Source organism: Megalobrama amblycephala, linkage group LG18 (genome assembly GCF_018812025.1).
Source record: "Megalobrama amblycephala isolate DHTTF-2021 linkage group LG18, ASM1881202v1, whole genome shotgun sequence".
NCBI classification, from domain to species: Eukaryota; Metazoa; Chordata; class Actinopteri; order Cypriniformes; family Xenocyprididae; genus Megalobrama; species Megalobrama amblycephala.
The window spans coordinates 28381945-28401734 of NC_063061.1; the positions used below are offsets into that span (position 1 = coordinate 28381945).

General features: G+C 35.2%; 2 protein-coding genes across 7 annotated transcripts in view; both read right to left on the reverse strand.

The window, feature by feature from the left end:
* The window catches only part of rtknb (rhotekin b), an 86149-nt gene extending 83766 nt beyond the window's left edge, over positions 1-2383 (reverse strand). For 2 of the 3 annotated variants that reach the window (XM_048165126.1, XM_048165128.1), the window contains exon 1: positions 2063-2383. In XM_048165126.1, coding sequence (XP_048021083.1) covers positions 2063-2173 — 111 coding nt within the window. In that variant the 5' untranslated portion in view covers positions 2174-2383. The remainder of the gene's footprint in view (positions 1-2062) is intronic. The other variant, XM_048165127.1, reaches the window with a different exon arrangement.
* Positions 2384-2902: 519 nt separating this feature from the next.
* zgc:162472 (uncharacterized protein LOC553495 homolog) lies at positions 2903-19667 on the reverse strand. Of its 4 annotated transcripts, none has more exons than XM_048165118.1 (27): positions 19540-19667; positions 18611-18849; positions 17407-18103; positions 15478-15590; positions 15275-15337; positions 14807-14977; positions 14565-14698; positions 14388-14482; positions 13735-13789; positions 13462-13602; positions 13196-13369; positions 12925-12988; positions 12318-12480; positions 12095-12219; positions 10506-10887; positions 9892-10023; positions 9687-9723; positions 8682-8768; positions 7911-8577; positions 7578-7699; positions 6825-7098; positions 6388-6541; positions 6267-6300; positions 6060-6155; positions 4594-4984; positions 3906-4131; positions 2903-3825 (listed from the first exon to the last, which is right to left on the reverse strand). In XM_048165118.1, exons 2-27 carry the CDS (start codon positions 18841-18843, stop codon positions 3736-3738), a joined length of 4920 nt encoding a protein of 1639 aa, XP_048021075.1. In that variant the 5' UTR covers positions 18844-18849; positions 19540-19667; the 3' UTR covers positions 2903-3735. The 4 variants fall into 4 exon arrangements, with proteins under 4 accessions (XP_048021075.1, XP_048021074.1, XP_048021073.1 ...); XM_048165117.1 differs by having other exon boundaries at positions 6060-6152; positions 12318-12483; XM_048165116.1 differs by having other exon boundaries at positions 2903-3822; positions 12318-12483.
* Positions 19668-19790: the final 123 nt, after the last annotated feature.

Here is a 19790-nt window from a genome sequence, read left to right on the forward strand (position 1 = left end):
GGAACATGAAACCAGATGAAAAGTTTTATTGTGCTCTTTTAAAGTGCTCAGTTTTTTGATAATTTTTCTTTTGGCCAACAGTTAGTTTGTATAAATAAAAACAGATAGAAATGAGACAAGTGTTGCTATAAAATAAGTGTGAATACTAGCATAGCAGATAATTTGATCTCTGAGAAATGTTGCATATTGAAATGTTACTTTTCTGAAACTCAAGCAACATGTGAGATTACTGAGGAGAAAAAAAACATTAAAAAGATTCTTAAACATATACAGTAAAGCTATACAAAATATACTAAAATATATTTGAATGCCATGTAAATCAGTCCAAGGAGAAAAAAACACTGATTTTACAAAAAAATCATAACTCAACAGTATGCTTTGTAAATGGACGCATGTACAGTACAGTCCAAAAGTTTGGAACCACTAAGATTTTTAATGTTTTTAAAAGAAGTTTCGTCTGCTCACCAAGGCTACATTTATTTAATTAAAAATACAGTAAAAAACAGTAATATTGTGAAATATTATTACAATTTAAAATAACTGTTTTCTATTTGAATATATTTCACAAAGTAATTTATTCCTGTGATGCAAAGCTGAATTTTCAGCATCATTACTCCAGTCTTCAGTGTCACATGATCCTTCAGAAATCATTCTAATATGCTGATCTGCTGCTCAAGAAACATTTAATGTGTACAATTGTACAAAATATTTGTGTACAATATTTTTTTTCAGGATTATTTGATGAATAGAAAGTTCAAAAGAACAGTGTTTATCTGAAATCTAATCTTTTGTAACATTATAAATGTCTTTACTGCCACTTTTGATTGATTTAATGCATCCTTGCTGAATAAAAGTATTCATTTCTTTAATTTCTTTTCAAAAAAATAAAAATAAAAATTCTTACTGACCCCAAACTTTTGAACGGTAGTGTATAATGCTACAGAAGCTTTGTATTTCAGATAAATGCTGTTCTTTTGAACTTTCTATTCATCAAGGAATCCTGAAAAAAAAGTACACAACTGTTTTCAACATTAAAAATAATCATAAATGTTTATTGAGCAGCAAATCAGCATATTAGAATGATTTCTGAAGGATCATGTGACACTGAAGACTGTAGAGTAACGATGCTGAAAATTCAGCTTTGCATCACAGGAATAAATTACTTTTTCAAATATATTTAAATAGTACACAGTTATTTTAAATTGTAATAATATTTCACAATATTACTGTTTTTTACTGTATTTTTAATTAAATAAATGTAGCCTTGGTGAGCAGACGAAACTTCTTTTAAAAACATTAAAAATCTTAGTGGTTCCAAACTTTTGGACTGTACTGTATGTGTCCAAGATTAATGCGATTCAATGTCAGTGAATACATGATTTAAAGAAATAGTTCACCCAAAAATGAAAATTCTCTCGGCATTTACTCACCCTCAAGTTGATCCAAACAAACCTGTATGAGTTTCTTTCTTATGCTGAACACAAAAGAAGATATTTTGAAAAATGTCAGCTGACGGTTTATTTTTTCCATACTATGGAAGTCAATGGGGTCCATCAACAAGTTTGGATACCCATTCTTCAAAATACCTTATTTTGTGTTCACCAGAATAAATAAATTCATACAGGTTTGGAACAACTTGAGGGTTAGTAAATGCTAACTTTAATTTTTGGGTAAACTATCCCAAACAATATGACATAATGCAGTCTGATCCCAACAGAGGGAACTTCATGTAATATTATTACAAAATACGATAATAAACAGCACAATTCAACAGTAAAATCCTGCACACTGGAATCAGATCTTATCAATGAGACTAAATTGAAATCCAATGGAAACTTTTGCCCTCCATATTCATATCCTTCTGGATGTAGGCTATAAAATTGTCTAATTTAAGGATTTTACGAGAAACCTCTCAGGCAATGTTGATATATATATACAAACATAAGTCTACTGGGATATGAATGGGCAATATCTGAGCAATTAAATGTAGCTTTTTCGGCAGTGTTGTAATGAGTTTGTGGTGGATGTGCGACTGCGTAGGTGTGGTGCTGCGGTCGCTCACCTGTGCGGAATCCTCCAGCACGCTCAGGCGGAATCGGCCTCTTTTCACCTCCATCTCCATCGCGGATCCGCGGGCCACAGTGGCTCTGGAAGTTTGGTTTCTGCAGAACATTATTGTTCTATGTTGAAAATCCAACTCAAGCAACTAACCGAAGCGATCTAAGTAGTTCAGCTGAATTAGAATAAAGATAAATCCAGTCCCAAATGTATAAATATGTATCTTAAAGATGCCATTAGTACGTTATATTTGTTCTAAAATCCCACTGGACATGTTGAAACAACTATGGATAAGTGGGGTGTGTTTTTCCCAGTTTTTGTGGTAGGGGTGGCGCTTAGACTTTTGAACACACTGAAACAGCGCCACCATTGTCGTGATTTAGTGATTTTAACTCTGAGAGGCTATTAAAAGACATTTTCCTTCCGCCAGGGGGCGTTTGAAGAATCCTCCATTCAACGCATTCAAATTTCATGACATTTTTTGAATCATTGGAAATATTTGCAGGCTAAAACAAAAAGTCATTTTGAGATTATTAATTATAAATATTAATAGCTGACATCTGCAAATCGAAACCCCCACTAACAACCTCTGTAAAATCATTTTTAAAAAATCCTCACGTAGTAAAAAAAAACAGATGACCATGATTGGTCCATCTCTGCCTGCGCTGAGAAAAGTAGCAGTGACCATAGACATATAATGGCAGTGACCACGTGCTAATAAAGTTTTCGAGCTGCGCAGTAAGACCAGCAAGAGAGACTGAGGTGAATTACATTTACATAAACATTATATAATCATTATATAATATATTCAGACAGATGGGAAAAAAAAACTTGCATTACAACCTTTAAAACGTAAATTTTTATTAACATATTTACAAATACATAAGTAAAACATTTGCTTGAGAACATTTGGATACAAATATGAAAAGCGAATATGAACAGCATAAAACTGAGGTTAGGCTTTGTGGCTAAAAGCTTAAGATAAATAAAAAAAAAATGCTACAAAATATGTTGCAAAATGCTAAAATCCAACAGCATGGAGTTGAAAAAAAGGACAGTGCTTATTTAAAATGGAGGTTTGTTTCAAAGCTGCTCTTTAAAAAAAAAAAAATGTATAATATATATATATATATATATATATATATATATATATATATATATATATATATATAAATTATAAAGAAAAAAGTCACTTCCAAAAAAAAAAATATGAAATATTGCCAAATGATGTTAGAGAAATGGCTGAGAGAAATGAACATATTGCTAACTGATAACTAGAAATAATATAAAATGTGGAAGGTTAAGACCAACTATCAAATAATTCACAGTTAGGCTCAGTCGTATTTCAACTTTACATCACGAAGAGTGCAGCTGTATCAAAACATGTTTGCTTTACCATAATGTCAATTAATACTTATTTGTCCTCAAAAAACCAAAAATATATATATATATATATATATATATATATATATATATATATAAAAAACGAAAGACATCATTAATATTTTGCCAGAGTTACTGAGGTACGTTTTCACTGGATATCTACAGTGGTGTTTCTTCTTTGTAAAAGTGTCCTGGTAAAACCTTCACATATTCACATCTATACACTACTGATGTCAAACTATATTTTTCACTGGTTATTTCCTGTTCTTGGCTCGTCATTTCACCCTTAAGGCCTCAATCCATGTCTTCTAGTTCATCAACTTCAGTAAAGATGTCACTGAAAAAGTACTTGGAGACACTGGTGGGTTCTTCTTCTGAGTTCTGCTGAGAGATGCAATCCAGTTCTATTAATACAAATATACAAACTGGCCATAAAAGTACTGGAATATCGGACTGAATGATACCTCAATGACAGATGGAGTGCTGGAAGCAGAGGTCGGTGACAGTCGCTTTACTTTAGGGTTTGTTGCCATGGTAACAGGGCCAGCCGCTATCCGTTTTCTCTCAGGACGCGCGGTGTTGACTGCAGGTTTTTGGGGGCCTGGTTTGGCCCCTCGATGAGCTGCTGGTGGTCCTTGTGTACTCTTAGAGGAAATAAAGGACAGGAACCCCTTTGGTCTTCTACCAGGTCTATAGAAGAATAAAAATAAAACAAATGGATTGTAATGTCAAAATGTCATATTTGTTAGGGATAAAATCAAAGCCAGTATCATCTTTTGTTTATGAGGACCAATTATGCTTTTTTACATTTTCAACTTTCTTTAGTGTGTAATGTTGCTGTTTGAGCATGAAAAAGGTCTGAAAAATTACAAAGCACAAAGTCACTCCTAAGGGAGCTATTCTTTCTGAAACATGTTGGCCAATCACAACACACTGGTCCTACTGACCAATCAGAGCACACTGCTCTTTTCAGAAGGAGGGGCTTCATAGAGACAGGAACTAAACAGTGTGTTACTGACAGACTGGGAAAAGAGATGCTGCAATAAATGTAAAATATGTGAAAAATAATGTGTTTTTTGAACATTCAAGCACGAAAACCTATTCCAGTAGATCCCAAAACAAAAATCAAGACTTTCTAAAAGAGCCATTTACCTTGTAAGTGGCCCGCTTGTGGCAATAGGCGTGATTTGACTGACACCTTGCGAGTCTGATCCACTTGCTAACTCAACTGTCTCTTTGCATGGGAGGTCAACCTGTCCCATGATGCCTTGGGAGGGACCTTCTTGAGAATCATTTTCTTGCTGAGGTGAACTGGTCACAGAAAGGTCTGTGTTTGCTTCTCTTTCTGAGATGGTGGCTGATGTTGAGTTGTCGGTTGTCGAAATGGCAGCAGGCACAGTTTGCTCTGGCCTTGATCTCATCGCTCGTGTTGAAATGGGTAATGAGGTAGTCTCTTTTAAAGAGAGCTCTGCTGTGTCTTCTTTAGCATGAACACCTTGAGCATTTCTCCTTGAAATGGGGATGGGTTTAACCTGCAGCTTTGCTGAACACAGAAGAAAGAGTTCATTGGTAAAACCCATGTTTTATGTGTTGTCATCTTAATTTGGAAAAACGGACATATATAATGAGGATTTTTTTTTTTTAAATGTAAGATTTAAAAACAATTTGTTAACAAGCAGATAATGTAGAGTGACAAGCCCTTCATGTGAGTTTTTTTTAAAACAATATCTGATCCTGTAATGATAATTGTAACTTTATTTTAAAGGGTTAGTTCACCCAAAAATGAAAATTCTGTCATTTATTACTCAACCTCATGTTGTTCCACACCTGTAAGACCTTCATTCATCTTCAGAACACAAATTAAGATATTTTAGTTGAAATCCGATGGCTTAGTGAGGCGTCTATAGGGAGCAATGACACTTCCTCTTTCAAGATCCATAAAGGTACTAAAAACATATTTAAATCAGTTCATGTGAGTACAGTGGTGCAATATTAATATTATAAAGTGACAAGAATATTTTTGGTGCACCAAAAAAAACAAAACAACGACTTATTTAGTGATGGCCGATTTCAAAACACTGCTTCATGAAGCATCAGAGCATAAATGAATCAGTGTATCGAATCATGATTCAGATCGCGTGTCAAACTGCCAACGGCTGAAATCACGTGACTTTGGCGCTCCGAACAGCAGATTCGATACACTGATTCATTTATGCTCCGAATCTTCCTGAAGCAGTGTTTTGAAATTGGCCATCACTATATAAGTCATTATTTTGTTATTTATATATTATTTATATTATTATATTTGTTATTTTTGGCGCACCAAAAATATTCTCATCGCTTTATAATATTAATATTGAACCACTGTACTCACATGAACTGATTTAAATATGATTTTAGTATCTTTATGGATATTGAGAGAGGAAATGTTATTGCTCCCTATGGAGGCCTCACTGAGCCAACAGATTTCAACTAAAATATCTTAATTTGTGTTCCGAAGATTAACGAAGGTCTTAAGGGTGTGGAACGGCATGAGGGTAAGTAATAAATGACAGAATTTTCATTTTTGGGTGAACTAACCCTTTAACAAATTGGTAGTGTAATTTCTTCTCCCTTACCTCTTCTGGTTCTTTCAGGTAATTTTCTCTTGTTCTCCAGATGTTCCTTCTCATCTTTATTCCTCTCTGCCACAGGGCTTTCCAATAATTCCACTACTAAGACAAAGAAAATGTGCATGAACAGATGTTACAACAAGTTGAAGGATGATAATCTGTACCATATAGATTTATTTTTTAATTATAAAGATTTGCTGAGAATATTCTCACCATGATGTTCTGTCTGACTCTCACCATCGGTACCCTAGGAAGGAAATGACCTCACTGTTAGTCACTTTTTAGACTATTTATCAAGCATCAGTAGTGCTGAAAGTCAAGATGTACGCTTTACCTCCTGAGATGTTGAGGCTGGTGTCTTGCGTTTCAATTCTCTTTTCCTCGATTTGTCCACGTCCCCCCCTTCACTTTTCTTTTCCTCATCCTCTGACACAGGAACTAAAGCATCTGTGATCAGAAGGTGAGATACCTCTCTGCTCTCATTAGCACTGAAATTAAGCAGAATGTGTGGGGGGAAAGTAATAAATACAAGAGAAAGGACATTTGCAAATAAGTGAATGAAATCTGGTTTAGACACTGTGAAACTTGGGAACATTGAGAGCCAGTCTTACAAAATAAACTTAAATATGCATTCATTTGGCTAACAAATTGTCCACTAGGAGAAACCAGGACACAACATTCTCACAACATCTCACAATATATTTATTTATGAGGTGGAGCATTGTCTCAGTGTGTTTTACAGCATCAGATAACAGTTTAAAGCAAGCATACCTTTGACCGTGAGAATGCAACTCAGACACCGGTGTCAGTGGGAGGGGCTCTGTCCTAAAGCCCGTGGGTGGGATTTCAGTGAGAGACAGAATAAACACAGGCTCTTCAGGAATGGGTTCAGCAGATGTCTGTTCTGATTCAATGCTTGATGCAACCTCTTGTTGTGCTGCACTTTGGGAAACATCAGATTCTGTGGTAACTACAGCACCCTCTTCAGGACTTTTAGTGAAAGTGCTCGTGGAAGACTGGGCAACATCCAGCTTCTTATTTATTACTGCAAGGAAACAAATGCAAACATAAAAATTCATATTTGCTTTTGTTTTGAAATGTTTTTTTAGTAACTGTTCCATTTAGGCGAATCTCATGAAACCTCTTAACATAAATGTGATGTTTCAAGACAAAATCAAAACAATAAACATTACATGTTGCATAATAAAACTAAACCTGATTTTTAGGAAATTTTCAAACACGATTTTTTACATCAAAATAAAGCACGTTTTCAAAATAAACTGTAATAAGAAAAAACCTCTACTGTAATAATTAGAAAAATTATATATTATAAAAATGTTAAAAGAACTTTTACACCATGGTAAAAATTATATGGTAAAAAAAATATACAGTTACAAAAATTTTACTTTTCTAACTATGCAAAATATATGTATAAAATAAAAATATAATAATATTTTGTGACAGTCACCTGTTTAGAGCCATTTCACATTTGATATAATAGTGGCTGGGTTTGAACTGCTGTACCTGTTTTGTTTTGTGTCTGTGTGCGAGTGTGTCTGGATGTCAGGTTTGGTTTAAGTTTGGGTCCGCGGTGCCTCCTGACAGGTTTTGTGGTCTCATCTGATGCGTTCTGAGACTCAGTCACACTGAAACACACAACATTTTTCAGACTACTCATTTTTTAGACACATGAATATCGGTCTCACATTATGGGATCTGAACCGCCACCATTGCTAAGCATTCATTTTTAGCTATTCAAGGAAAGGTGAATCACAAAAGAACACTGACAAACACTATCAGTGAAAATAAATGAATTAAAAATAAATAAATAAATGGTCCATATACTGCTTTTATTACCTATTAGTCAGTTGTGGTTCTCTTGTCTCTTCTTGTTGTTGTATTTTTTCCTCTGTGATTATTTCATCATTCTTTCTCTTCAGAGATGAGACAGATCCATTATCTTTAGTCACCTTTTCAGGAACAACACTGGGACTTTCAGATGATTTTTGCGGCTGTAGGACCTCAGGGAAAGTAGAGGAGACTGACAGGTTATCCACAGGAACTGAATCTTCTTCCCTGAGTTGTGTTGCATTTTTATCCTTTTCTGTGACAGATGGACTCTTAGAGGTCTCCACAGAATCTGTAACAAGTTCTGGACAGATCTGCTGCTGTGGAGCTCGTCTGGTTCTCAGACCTTGACCAATATTGGGTTTGGGCTTGGAGAAACGGCCTCTTTTAGGTGGTGGAACACTAGTGGAACAAGCCAAATCCTGTGTCTCATTTTGAATAGGACCAGGATGAGCATCAGTTGTCTGTGATTTGATTGGCTCCTCGTATGAGGTAGGGGTTTCTTCAGCAGAAAGTTCTGGAATATGAGTTTCACAGCTCGAAAGTTCAACATCATCTTTCATCTCTGTCTCGCAACTTACAGAAGGACCAGACATGATGGCCGTTTCTGTGATAACTTCCTCATGGACGACCTCTTCATGTACGATGCTTGACTGTCCAACAATATAATTTTCACCTGAAAAAGATTTAATTCAATCAATCTTCTGATGAAGATTTCAAATTTGCGTGCCCATTTGGATTGAGGCAAATTAGAGAGTTGCATTATGAAGCTATTCTTACAGGATATTTCGGATGTCTGGGTCATCTGAGCCGAGTTCCCGATGGTCAGAAGAGTCTGGGCAGCTTCATTGTTGATCTCTTTACATACTGAAAGAAAGATGTATAAAAGATGAACCACCAGAAATCTAAAGCTTTTGGGTAAAAGACTTCATTAAAAGTTTGGTTGATTACATTATATATACACATACGTATGGAAAAGTAATTCAAATACAACTGGAAAAAATAATGAGATATAATTTATAGAATCATTTATGATACTCTATATATTAGAGTATTGTTACAGTATAATATATTATAATATCATAGTATAGTATATTAATTATAGTATTTAAATCATTTATATAATTTTATTATATAATATTATTATTTTATTATTATTATTTGAACAATTATGTAAATTGTAATAAAACAAATGAATTCTAAATAATATATATTCTAAATAAATAAATGAATAAATGTAACCGAAATAAATCTTTTTTATCCAAATAGAAAACTAGACTTCTAGTAGTTCATTTTATGCCCAATTTTATAATTATTTTTATTATATAAACAACTGTAAATTTAATTGAAACAAATTTATCATATTTTTTATCATATTATTTTTTTATCAAATCATATTTATCATATCATATTTTTTTAAACAAGGCTTGTATCTGTGCTTTTTCCCCCCAATTTGATGTTAGAATTGTTTGTTTTATTATTATTTGAACAATTGTGTAAATTGAAATTTGATTGAAATTATAAACAAATTTATCAAATAAATTAATACATTTTTTATCTAATCAGAAATCTAGGCCAGTATCTGTGCATTTTTGCCCAAATAATTTGATGTTGTGATATAAACTTTCATTGCATACAGGAGAATTTTTTTATTACACATGATTACTAGACATAAATGCTTAGTTAATCTAGATAACAACAACTCCTGTGATAGTTCATTCATTTAGATTATTTGTTTCTCCATGTTTGCTGGTGGTAGGAAAGCTTGAGAGAGTTTCACCTTACCTTCCATGTGGTCTGGGTCAAGAAACTCAATGACATCCTTAAAAACAAATCAGACACAAATTAGTACCAACTGCTACAAAAACACTCCAATTCCAAAGTAAAGAAACTAGATTCAGCTGACAACAGATGAATTGTGTGTTTATGATGGACACCACAACAGTAAACAGATGTGACAAGGGACATAGATGACACTGGGGAGACTTACAGCAAGCAGGTCCAACTGGTGTTCATAAGGGACAGGGCCAGCGGGCAATGCCGCCTGCTCACATGACATCTCAGGGCAAAAAGCATTCTGGGATGTGCCCAGGATATCAGGCACATTCACAGAAATGTCCAGCTGGGAGCCAATGGGAATGAGTGACAGAAAAAAAAGGGGGAAGGACAATGAAAGGTAGGAAGGTTGTGAGTTTTTGATATGACATGCAGAAATGAATATGAACAAAATGGTGAAACAAAACTGAACATAATTTTGGTCAGAAACATATTCTAAGCAAGTACATGAACGTAAGCACTTCCATACTGTGTTGCTTTATATATGTACTTTTTAGCAAAATAAAAACTGTAGTAATATAAAATTCTGTAAATGTCAAGTTTTTCCCAAGGATACTGTGGCACCTTGGGGGTTGCCAGACACCCCTGGCGTAAAATATGCTTCTGGCCTTATTTTATGAAAACTAACCATAACAACATAATTAAAAAGAAAAACATCAGACTCAAGCAGAGGAGTTTATGAACAGAGCAAACCACACTGATGGCAATAATATGTGATGAAGGGGGTTCCACTAAGGTCCTTTATGGTATGATAATACATAAACACACCTCTTCCATGGTTTCTACCACCTCCGAATTAACAGGCAATAGAGGGCGTAGACTCATTGGCACAAATGCCTGGTTTTCCTCTTCAGAATTTGAAGGAAAGTCCATCTGGCTCAGGCCACAATCTCCTACGTCCTCATCCTCCTCATCATCTTCAGTTCCAGAGGCCAGTAAGGTCACCAGTCTAGATTTCCCCCTCCTTTGCATGCCCTGTTTCAACGTGGGGCCTGGTTTTAATTTATCCCTCCGGGCGGGTGCCTTGATGCCCTGATTACAAATTTTGGAAGACACAGGAGGTTCAGAGAGCTCTTCGTCATCGTCCTCTTCCTCTTCTTCTGCCGCTGCCTGCATCACATGCTGAGAGAGCTTGGGGATCCTTCCTGACCTAAATAAAAGAGAAATAATAATTAGCATGACTACTTAAACTGAAAACAAGACCACAGAACAATTCCTAAAAAAATAATGATCATCAAAAATAAATTGACACATCCATCTAAACTAGAGCTGCACGATTTTTTGTTTAAAATAGAGATCACCACGATCTCCCATGATTCTCAACAGAAAACTAAACAAAATAACATGTAATTTACTAGAGGTTCTGACAAAATGTTAATTGTTGCAGTCTATTCAAAATATTTAATTAATCTGAATAAATTTTTTTAATCAGTTTGAATGAATGATTCAATGACTCATCTGTGATATTTTTGAATTATTTTAACATATATAATGATACTGTGTGGTTGAAAAGAAGCTGTTTTATACCTATACATGACAACTGCTCTCTCTGTCTCAGTGCCAACACAGATTTGAATAATTCCACTGATCGTAGTTGTCAAATGTTTAACAGAATATTTCTCATTTATGCCGGGGCGTACATGGTGAGACTTTTTGCTGTCGTAGGAAATTGCAACTGTTTTTTCCCCCATTGGGAGAAATCATGTGGAAAACATTGATGCTCGTATGGTACCACCTCCCGAGCTCTCGATAATTTTTAAACTTTTTTTTTTAAATAAATTGGGAGTTGCCGGCCTGAATAGGGTGTGTGGTAAAACAAGCTGATTTGGCGATGTATTTGAAGTTGACCAATCAGGAGGTGAGGAAATCCACGAATAAGGTTGGGTGTTTGCATCGAGATTGCGATCTTTTAATGATTAATCATGCAGCTCTACATCCATCAGAAAAACTTATCAAATGATTCTGAATCTATTCACAACTGTATCTGCATTGCAGTGTTGTTATTGTTAATTAAAACTAAAATTATTAAAAATAATTTTTCTTCATTTAAATAATGCTGCATTAAAAAACATAATTATTAGATGAACAAAATAAACTGAAGAAATCTTGCCTAACTGAAATAAAATAAGTTTAAGCTGAATTACTACATTTATTATTTAAATGCAAAAAATGTATGAAAATGGTAAAAATGACAAACACACATTGAAAAATTACTAAAGCAAAAATTTGAATAAGCCAATTCAAACTATACATAAATACTATAATAGTATATAAATAATACAAACAACAATATACAAATTGCATTGAGAACCCTAACCAGGTTATGATTGAAATCATCTAAATATTCTCAAGCTTACCTGGTTGGTTTATTGAATATCTGTTCATGTACAGTACTCAGATCAGGTTCTTCCTCCAAATCTTCCAATTCAAGGAGAACTTTAGACTGCCTCTTCTCCTTCTCTTGTAATAAATCTGAAGGCACCTAAAAAAGAGTGAATTATGTCAGATAAAATACTATTCTGTACAGTAATACACATGTAAAATTTGTGGAATCTCAGATTAAACAGCTGAAAATGTTACCTTGGGGGACCTGTCCATTCTACTCTCCTGCCCAGGCTCCGGGCGCCTGTTCCCCCATCTGCGGCTGAGATTCGGGATCGGTCTCTGAGGTCGACCCTTGAGCTGAGCCGGTTTAATAGCAGGAATCTTCTTTATGTTCTCTGATGAGTCAGATTCCTTTAACCTGCTAGAACGAGAATCATTTTCAGCCCCCAAATGGTCTCATCATAACATAATAAATTACAGCAAGGTCAGTAAGATTTTTTTTAAAGAAATTAATACTTCATTATGAAAGGATCTTTTAAGCTGATCCACATTAACAGTAAAGATTTATAATGTCAAAGAAGAGTTTTATTTCAAATTTGTTCTTTAGAAATTTCTATTCAAAGAATCCTGAAAGAAAATGGATCAGTTTCCACTAAAATATTAAGCAGCACAACATTTCACTCTTTTAAAATTGATAAAATTGATTCTTGAGCACAAAATCAGCATGTTAGAGTGACCCTAAAATTTGGAACGGTAGTGTACACATCACCTTTACTTGGAAAAAAATGACTAAACGCATCTTTAAATGTAATAATGTGAGATATCTGTAAGGATTCAATCATATATTTTGATTAATTCTTACCTGTCATCTTGTGACTGACCATCAGAAGTGGCATTTTCACAGTCCTCAGATTCATCTATTGCAGCTACAAACCATCAATATACATCAAATGTTTACAAAGAAAATTGAATAATCAATAATATGAAAAATTCTATAATAATAATATGAAAAACAATCTACAAAAGACAGGCAGTAAGTTTCACTATTCATAGGCTGTTAATTGAATTTTTTTTTACTATTACAGAACAACAAAAATGAAAAATATTTTCCATTGTTCCTTCTTAAAGCATACCCTCTCCATTCGTCCTCTTGATTCTCCTCTGTGGAGTATTCGCCCCTCTTCCCCTGCGTTTCTTTGAAGTGGTATCACTTCCTCCATCATTCGAGAGGTCCTCATTCTCCTTTTCTCCTGCAACCACATCACTGTCCGAATCCTCTGAAGTGTCCATTTCCTTTCTTTTAGCCGCTATGTCAGAAAATAGTGCAAGTGTGCGTAAGAATTTGTCCAAACTGTGAATCTTAAACAGACAGACAGATTGAAAGTTAAAAGCAACTGACCTCTCACTTTCCTTTGGACTCTACCCTGTGCTTTAGCCAACTTGGTGAGCTCTTTGTTTTTGTTTTTCTTACTTTCCTCGTCTTTTAGGACCTGCTCCATTAATTTTTTGAAGAAATCTAGATCCAGACGTCGCTTCTCCTCTGAAAATGTACATCAGTTTACTTCATTTTTTTAGCCATCTAGCTTGATACTTAATTTCATAAGGAATGAATTTCATTTGTCTTTTAAGATGCTAGTTTGAGGTGGTAGGTTAACTGCTAAAGGTCACTTACTGAAAGCTTTATCTATTCTCCATGAGTTATTTTTCTCCTCTTTCTTGAACTTGTTCTGAGGGAGTAAGAGAACACCAAAGAGGATGGTTATTGAGGCTTTTGAAGATGAGCTTGTATTATTATGGAAAACATTCAAGATGTCCTAAATCAACAAGTAATTCATTTTCACATGACGTGACAGAGACCGTTATTTGCACTACCACTGAAAAATTCCCAGTCAAGAAAATGTATCACAAAAATACTAAGCAGCGCAACATTTCAAGTTTATAACATTGATAATAATAATAATAATAAGTGTTTCTTGAACAGCAAATCAGCATATTAGAATGATTTCTGAAGGATCATGTGACACTGAAGACTGGAGTAACGATACTGAAAATTCAGCTTTACCATCACAGGAATAAATGACATTTTAAAATATAGTAAAACAGAAAACATTCTAATAACATTTCACAATATTCATGTTTTTACTGTATTTTTGATCAAATAAATGCAGCATTGATGAGCATAAGAGACAAAAATATTAAACTTTTAAACCGCAAACTTTTGGACAATAGTATGAAATCAACAATCAAGCATACAATCAAATGAAATAAATCAAATATCAAGCGTACAAGTGTTTTGTGATACGCATACAAGAGTACAAAACACACCTTAATCTCCAATCGACCTCTGTGTGGAAACAGCTGACCAATCATGGAGAAGTCTGTCCCCACCATGCTGATGGCCAAGTAAAACATTTCAGTCTCTGGAAAAGTCATAAAAAAATCCTATATAAATGAAATGTACAACACTTTAAATCAAGAGGTGCACTGTGATTGACTTCTGACCTCCATTGGACCAGGGTTTGGTGTAGGTGCCCTTCCTAAAGCTGGAGTAAGTGGTGGTAGAGCCACGTTCAAATATGGGATCTCTGTCTTCTGCTGGATTGGGCCCGTTTGCCCTTGACACCTGGACTGTTAAACTACATACACCAGAATAAAAAGCATTTTAACACTGGAAATATTATACACAATTCTGGACTACATTTCTCTATGAGCAGCAGTTTAGGATAAAAAGGAACGTCACTGACCTCTCCTCGTCTATAATCAGAGAGCCATCCTCTGCCACCTTCACCCTGGGCACTAGCAGAGGTTCTTCCTCTACCGGCTGAGTTTCTTCCACTCGCTCCTCGTCTTCCTCATGACCAGCATCTTCTGGTACTGTCTCCTGAACTGATGGAGCAGCTGGAGTCTTAGAAGCACTGAAGAGAAACAAGAAGTTCTGATGAGGGTTTAAACTTACAGTATTTTTAATAAAGTGCCCCTATTATGTCTTTTTGGATTTGAGCTTTCATGCAGTGTGTAATATAGCTGTTTGTGAATGTAAAAGTCTGCAAAGTTGAAATGAGTAATTCCAGTCTTACTTCCTGCATGAACCTACATGTAAACTACTGTAGGAGACCTCCAAAACAAAATTAGGAGCCTTTAAAATAGCATAATAAGGGAACTTTATCCAAAGCTTTTTAAGGGCAAAATAATAATAATAACACAAGGCTTACGTTGGTGTAGGAGAGTCATCTAATTCTGTATCTGATGCTTTCTGCTCTTCTTCTGTGAAAGACCTGTACAGAAAACCAAGGCATTGGAAACTAGAAAATAATTCCTGCACAACCCATTACATGCATCACAGATCCAATATCAACACTTCCGTTCACATGGACTTCCAAAACACACACACACAGGAATTAAGAACGGCACATACTTCATTGGGTTGGAAACAGGCAGGTAATAGATCAGCTCTCTCATGGTCATTTTGGTGTGATCTTTAGGTGCCTTGCGTTCTTTGATTCCCATCTTGGGTTTCTTCTTGTCTTCCTAGAGGAGCATATTAAAAAGCATTGAAATAATTATCTTAGGAATTCTACATAAAGTGACAGTCCCAACATATGCCAGGATTAAATGGCACTGATTAATTGTGAAATTGAGCAACTTTTTAATTGGTTAGTAAAGTTTCCTAAAGACCACGGGCAACAGGTTAACTTCTTTCTTTGAAATGGTCAAACCAGTTCAAAAATATGTATAAAAGTGACTGGAAGCAATTTGAGCGACAGAAATCATTTCCAAAGTTGAGAAGAGGACCATATGCAACTGAAATTACGAATAAGAGTTCAACTTCTTATATGGGATTTTACATATTTTATGAAAATATCCATTACCATTCAAAAGTTTGGAGTCAGAAAGATTTGAATACTTGATTTGAATACTTTGAAAAAAAGTAATGAATACTTCTATTCAGCAAGGATGCATTAAATTGATCAATAGTTACAATCAAGACTTTATATTTTTACAAAAGATTTCTATTTCAAATAATCGTTTTATCAAAGAATCATGAAAGAATCTTTAATCACAAAAATACTAAGCAGCACAACATTTTAAGTTTTCAACATTGGTATAATAAATGTTTCTTGAGCAGCAAATCAGTATATTAGAATGATTTCTGAATGATCATGTGACACTGAAAGCTGAAAATTCAGCTTTGACACTACAGAAATAAATTACCTAACAGAAAGCAGTTATTTTCAATTGTAATAATATTTCACAATATCACTGCTTTTACTGTATATTTGTTTAAAGGTGCCATTGAATTGAAAATTGAATTTACCTCGGCATAGTTGAATAACAAGAGTTCAGTACATGGAAATGACATACAGTGAGTCTCAAACACCATTGTGTCCTCCTTCTTATATAAATCTCATTTGTTTAAAAGACCTCCGAAAAACAGGCGAATCTCAACATAACACCGACTGTTACGTAACAGTCGGGGTGTACGCCCCCAATATTTGCATATGCCAGCTCACGTTCCCAACATTATGAAAGGCATTAGACAAAGGCAGCCAGTAACGTCTGGATCTGTGCACAGCCAAATCATCAGACTAGGTAAGCAAGCAAGGACAATAGCGAAAAATGGCAGATGGAGCAATAATAACTGACATGATTCATGATAACATGATATTTTTAGGGATATTTGTAAATTGTCTTTATAAATGCTTCGTTAGCATGTTGCTAATGTACTGTTAAATGAGGTTAAAGTTACCATCGTTTTTTACTGTATTCACGGAGACAAGACTGTCGTTATTTTCATTTTTAAACACTTGCAGTCTGTATAATTCATAAACACAACTTCATTCTTTATAAATCTCTCCAACAGTGTAGCATTAGCCTTTAGCCATGGAGCACCATCAAACTCATTCAGAATCAAATGTAAACATCCAAATAAACACTGTACTTACGCGATTAGACATGATGCATGACGAACACTTTGTAAAGATTCATTTTGAGGGTTATATTAGCTGTTTGAACTTTTTTTATGCAATGATAGAGTCGAGAGCTCTCGGGGGGCGGAGAGTATGAGCAATTAAAGGGGCCGCGCAGCCTGAATCGCCGCATTTCTAATTATGCCCCAAAATAGGCAGTTAAAAAAATTATTTAAAAAAAATCTATGGGGTATTTTGAGCTGAAACTTCACAGACACATTCAGGGGACACCTTAGACTTATATTACATCTTGTAAAAAAAACGTTCGATGGCACCATTAAATAAATGCAGTTTGGTAAGCATAATAAGAGACTTTGAGAACCACCTTTGTTCTTTGTACACAACAAAAAAAAAACTAATGTAAAGCACATACACACCTTGTCTTTGTTCATTTCTTTTTTAAGTAGCTCCCGAAGTTTCCGTGCTTGGGCTAACTTCACCATGTCTGCTGGGTCGTTCAGAGTTTTCAAAGATTTGAGAATTTTCAATGGCGACTGAAGTTTTTTAAGTCTTTCTCTTAACAGATCAGTGTGGCTTTGCCCTGGAAGTGGCCCAGAATCACTCTCCTGTTGTACGACAATTTCTTCCACAATAGAAGGAACCGGACACTCTGGAGGGTTTTCATGGACCAAAACAGCATCAGGTTTGGAAGTTCTAAGGGGATGTTGGGACTCTCCTTGCTGGACGGTCAACGGTACAACAGTGTCTTCCAATCCCCCATCCTCTTGAGTATCTGTCTTTTGGTCATTCTGCAGTGGGACTGCAGGGATGGGCTGTATTTTAGCCTGTCTGCCCCCTCCAGAAGGTCTCCGTCTTCCAGGAACCCTGGGGTTGTGGACAGGCTCAGGTATCTGAAGGGAAGACTCTGCAGAGGGGGTTGATGTTTCAGGCTCACTGGGTGTTACTGGTTTTACAGGGGACTTGGATGGGGATTTAGGAGTCCTAGAGGAGGCTGGGGAAGCTCGTGGTTTGGCTAAGTTGGGCAGAGCTGTGAAGCGTTTCCTCCTCTGAGGGCCAGAAGTCACAGAGGTGCTTTTTGAATCCTGGGCATCAGAATTTTTAGAAGCTGCATCCCTGTTGTGTAGCAAAGAATCAGTGATAAAACAGGCACTCTCTATTGCATAAAGTAATAACCTAACAGTAACGCTTACTAGTATCCACATTCTGTGGAACATCAAAATTCTTAAAGCAGCTTTAGCAGTATCCTGTGATAACTGCTTCTGCAACTAAAATTCATCGTCTCTAAATAGTAATTATTAGACATGCCATTTTTATGACCTAATATTAATTGACAACTTAATGGAATCTTTGAACTTGAATATTTGAACTTATTAAAAAATAATTATTTTCCACACTGAAGACAATTTAAAACATGATTAAAAATGTTGAAAAAAACTTAAAATAAATAATGGTTAGTCAAAGGAACAAAGATTATACAAGTTATGTAAATTTTTATTTAAAACTGTCAAGTTGAAATATGTCCCTTAAGTCTTTACTCCAATTAAATGATTCTTAAAGTTTAAAAAAATACAAATTTACAAAATGCTTTAATTAATGTAATCAGATATTTATCAGACTCACTCTCCATGGCTAATGGCCTCCAGCTGGTTACTAGGACTGCTGCTCTGAGAGGCTTCCTCCGATGCTGCTATAGGTAGGTCAGTCTTCAACTTCTCAGCCATGACCTCTGACCCCTCAGATGGAGCAGAGTCAGCAGGACCCTGGGGAGGCTGAACATTATCTCGAGAAGCTGTCAGAGTTCGGCCTGTGGGCTTCACATTGGGCCGGACGCTAATTCTCGATCTGCGCATCATCTTTCTCTGTTTAGAGGGAAAAGGTATATATATATATATATATATATATATATATATATTTATATAAATTTATGTTATTATATTTATATATTATTTTATAATATCTTATTAGAAGCATACTCATAGCATGTATACTTCTCATTAGAAGTATACATGCTAATTCTCGATCTGTGCATCATCTTTTTCTGTGTAATAGTTTTATAATTTACAATAACACATTGGTGCAGGTCATTAAAAGCATACTGTCATGTAAGCTAAAATCTTTCTGATGTTCTTACATTCAGTTTGACAGTTAAGGGTGGTCATTAAGTCCAAATTCAGTTAAATATAATACACTCATATGTCTCATTGGGTAATAATCAAAACCTAACAAACGTCTATGTGACAGCTGCACACAGTGATGTTTACAGCATTTCTGTTCTCATTGCATCAGAATAATTCTTTCCAAAACTTTTATGTGCTACTTTATTTTCAGTAATCACTGCGATAAACAAATGTTTAATTTCCAGCTCCTAGAAACAAATGGCTCTTTGATTTTTCTACACATTTTTTAAATGTTTTTTTTTTTTTCGAGTGGCCATTGAGAGGGTCCTGTCCAACAATGTCCATTAACACATGCTAGTCGGCTTATTCGAACAACATTGCTTTTAACAACATTACTATAAGTTTACATCTGTGGCAGTTTCATAATCTTACTTTATTTGATGTTCCAAGGTGATTTTATTGTAAAAAAAAATCTTCAGCGGCTCACGTCCTCCATGCTTGCTGTTTGTTACTGGGCATGCGCAGCATTGCGCACTGATACCCGGAACGAACGTTTCTTCTCCTGACCTGAAGTTCCACCCGGATGATTTTCACAACCGGACACGTTCCTGTACATGCTGTTTACCAAGGCACTATGTAATTGAAATACACCATTAAAAAGATGGATTTTTGTTATGCATAAG

Bases quoted from the DNA above. Each gene is read 5' to 3' on its own strand.
- zgc:162472 (XM_048165115.1), bottom strand. From the start codon at position 18,843: ATGATGCGCAGATCGAGAATTAGCGTCCGGCCCAATGTGAAGCCCACA. The intron at 15,338-15,477 runs GTATGTGCCGTT...TTTTCTGTACAG, and splicing joins CCTGTTTCCAACCCAATGAA to GTCTTTCACAGAAGAAGAGC. The intron at 14,699-14,806 runs GTCAGTGACGTT...TGGTGTATGTAG, and splicing joins CTGATTATAGACGAGGAGAG to TTTAACAGTCCAGGTGTCAA.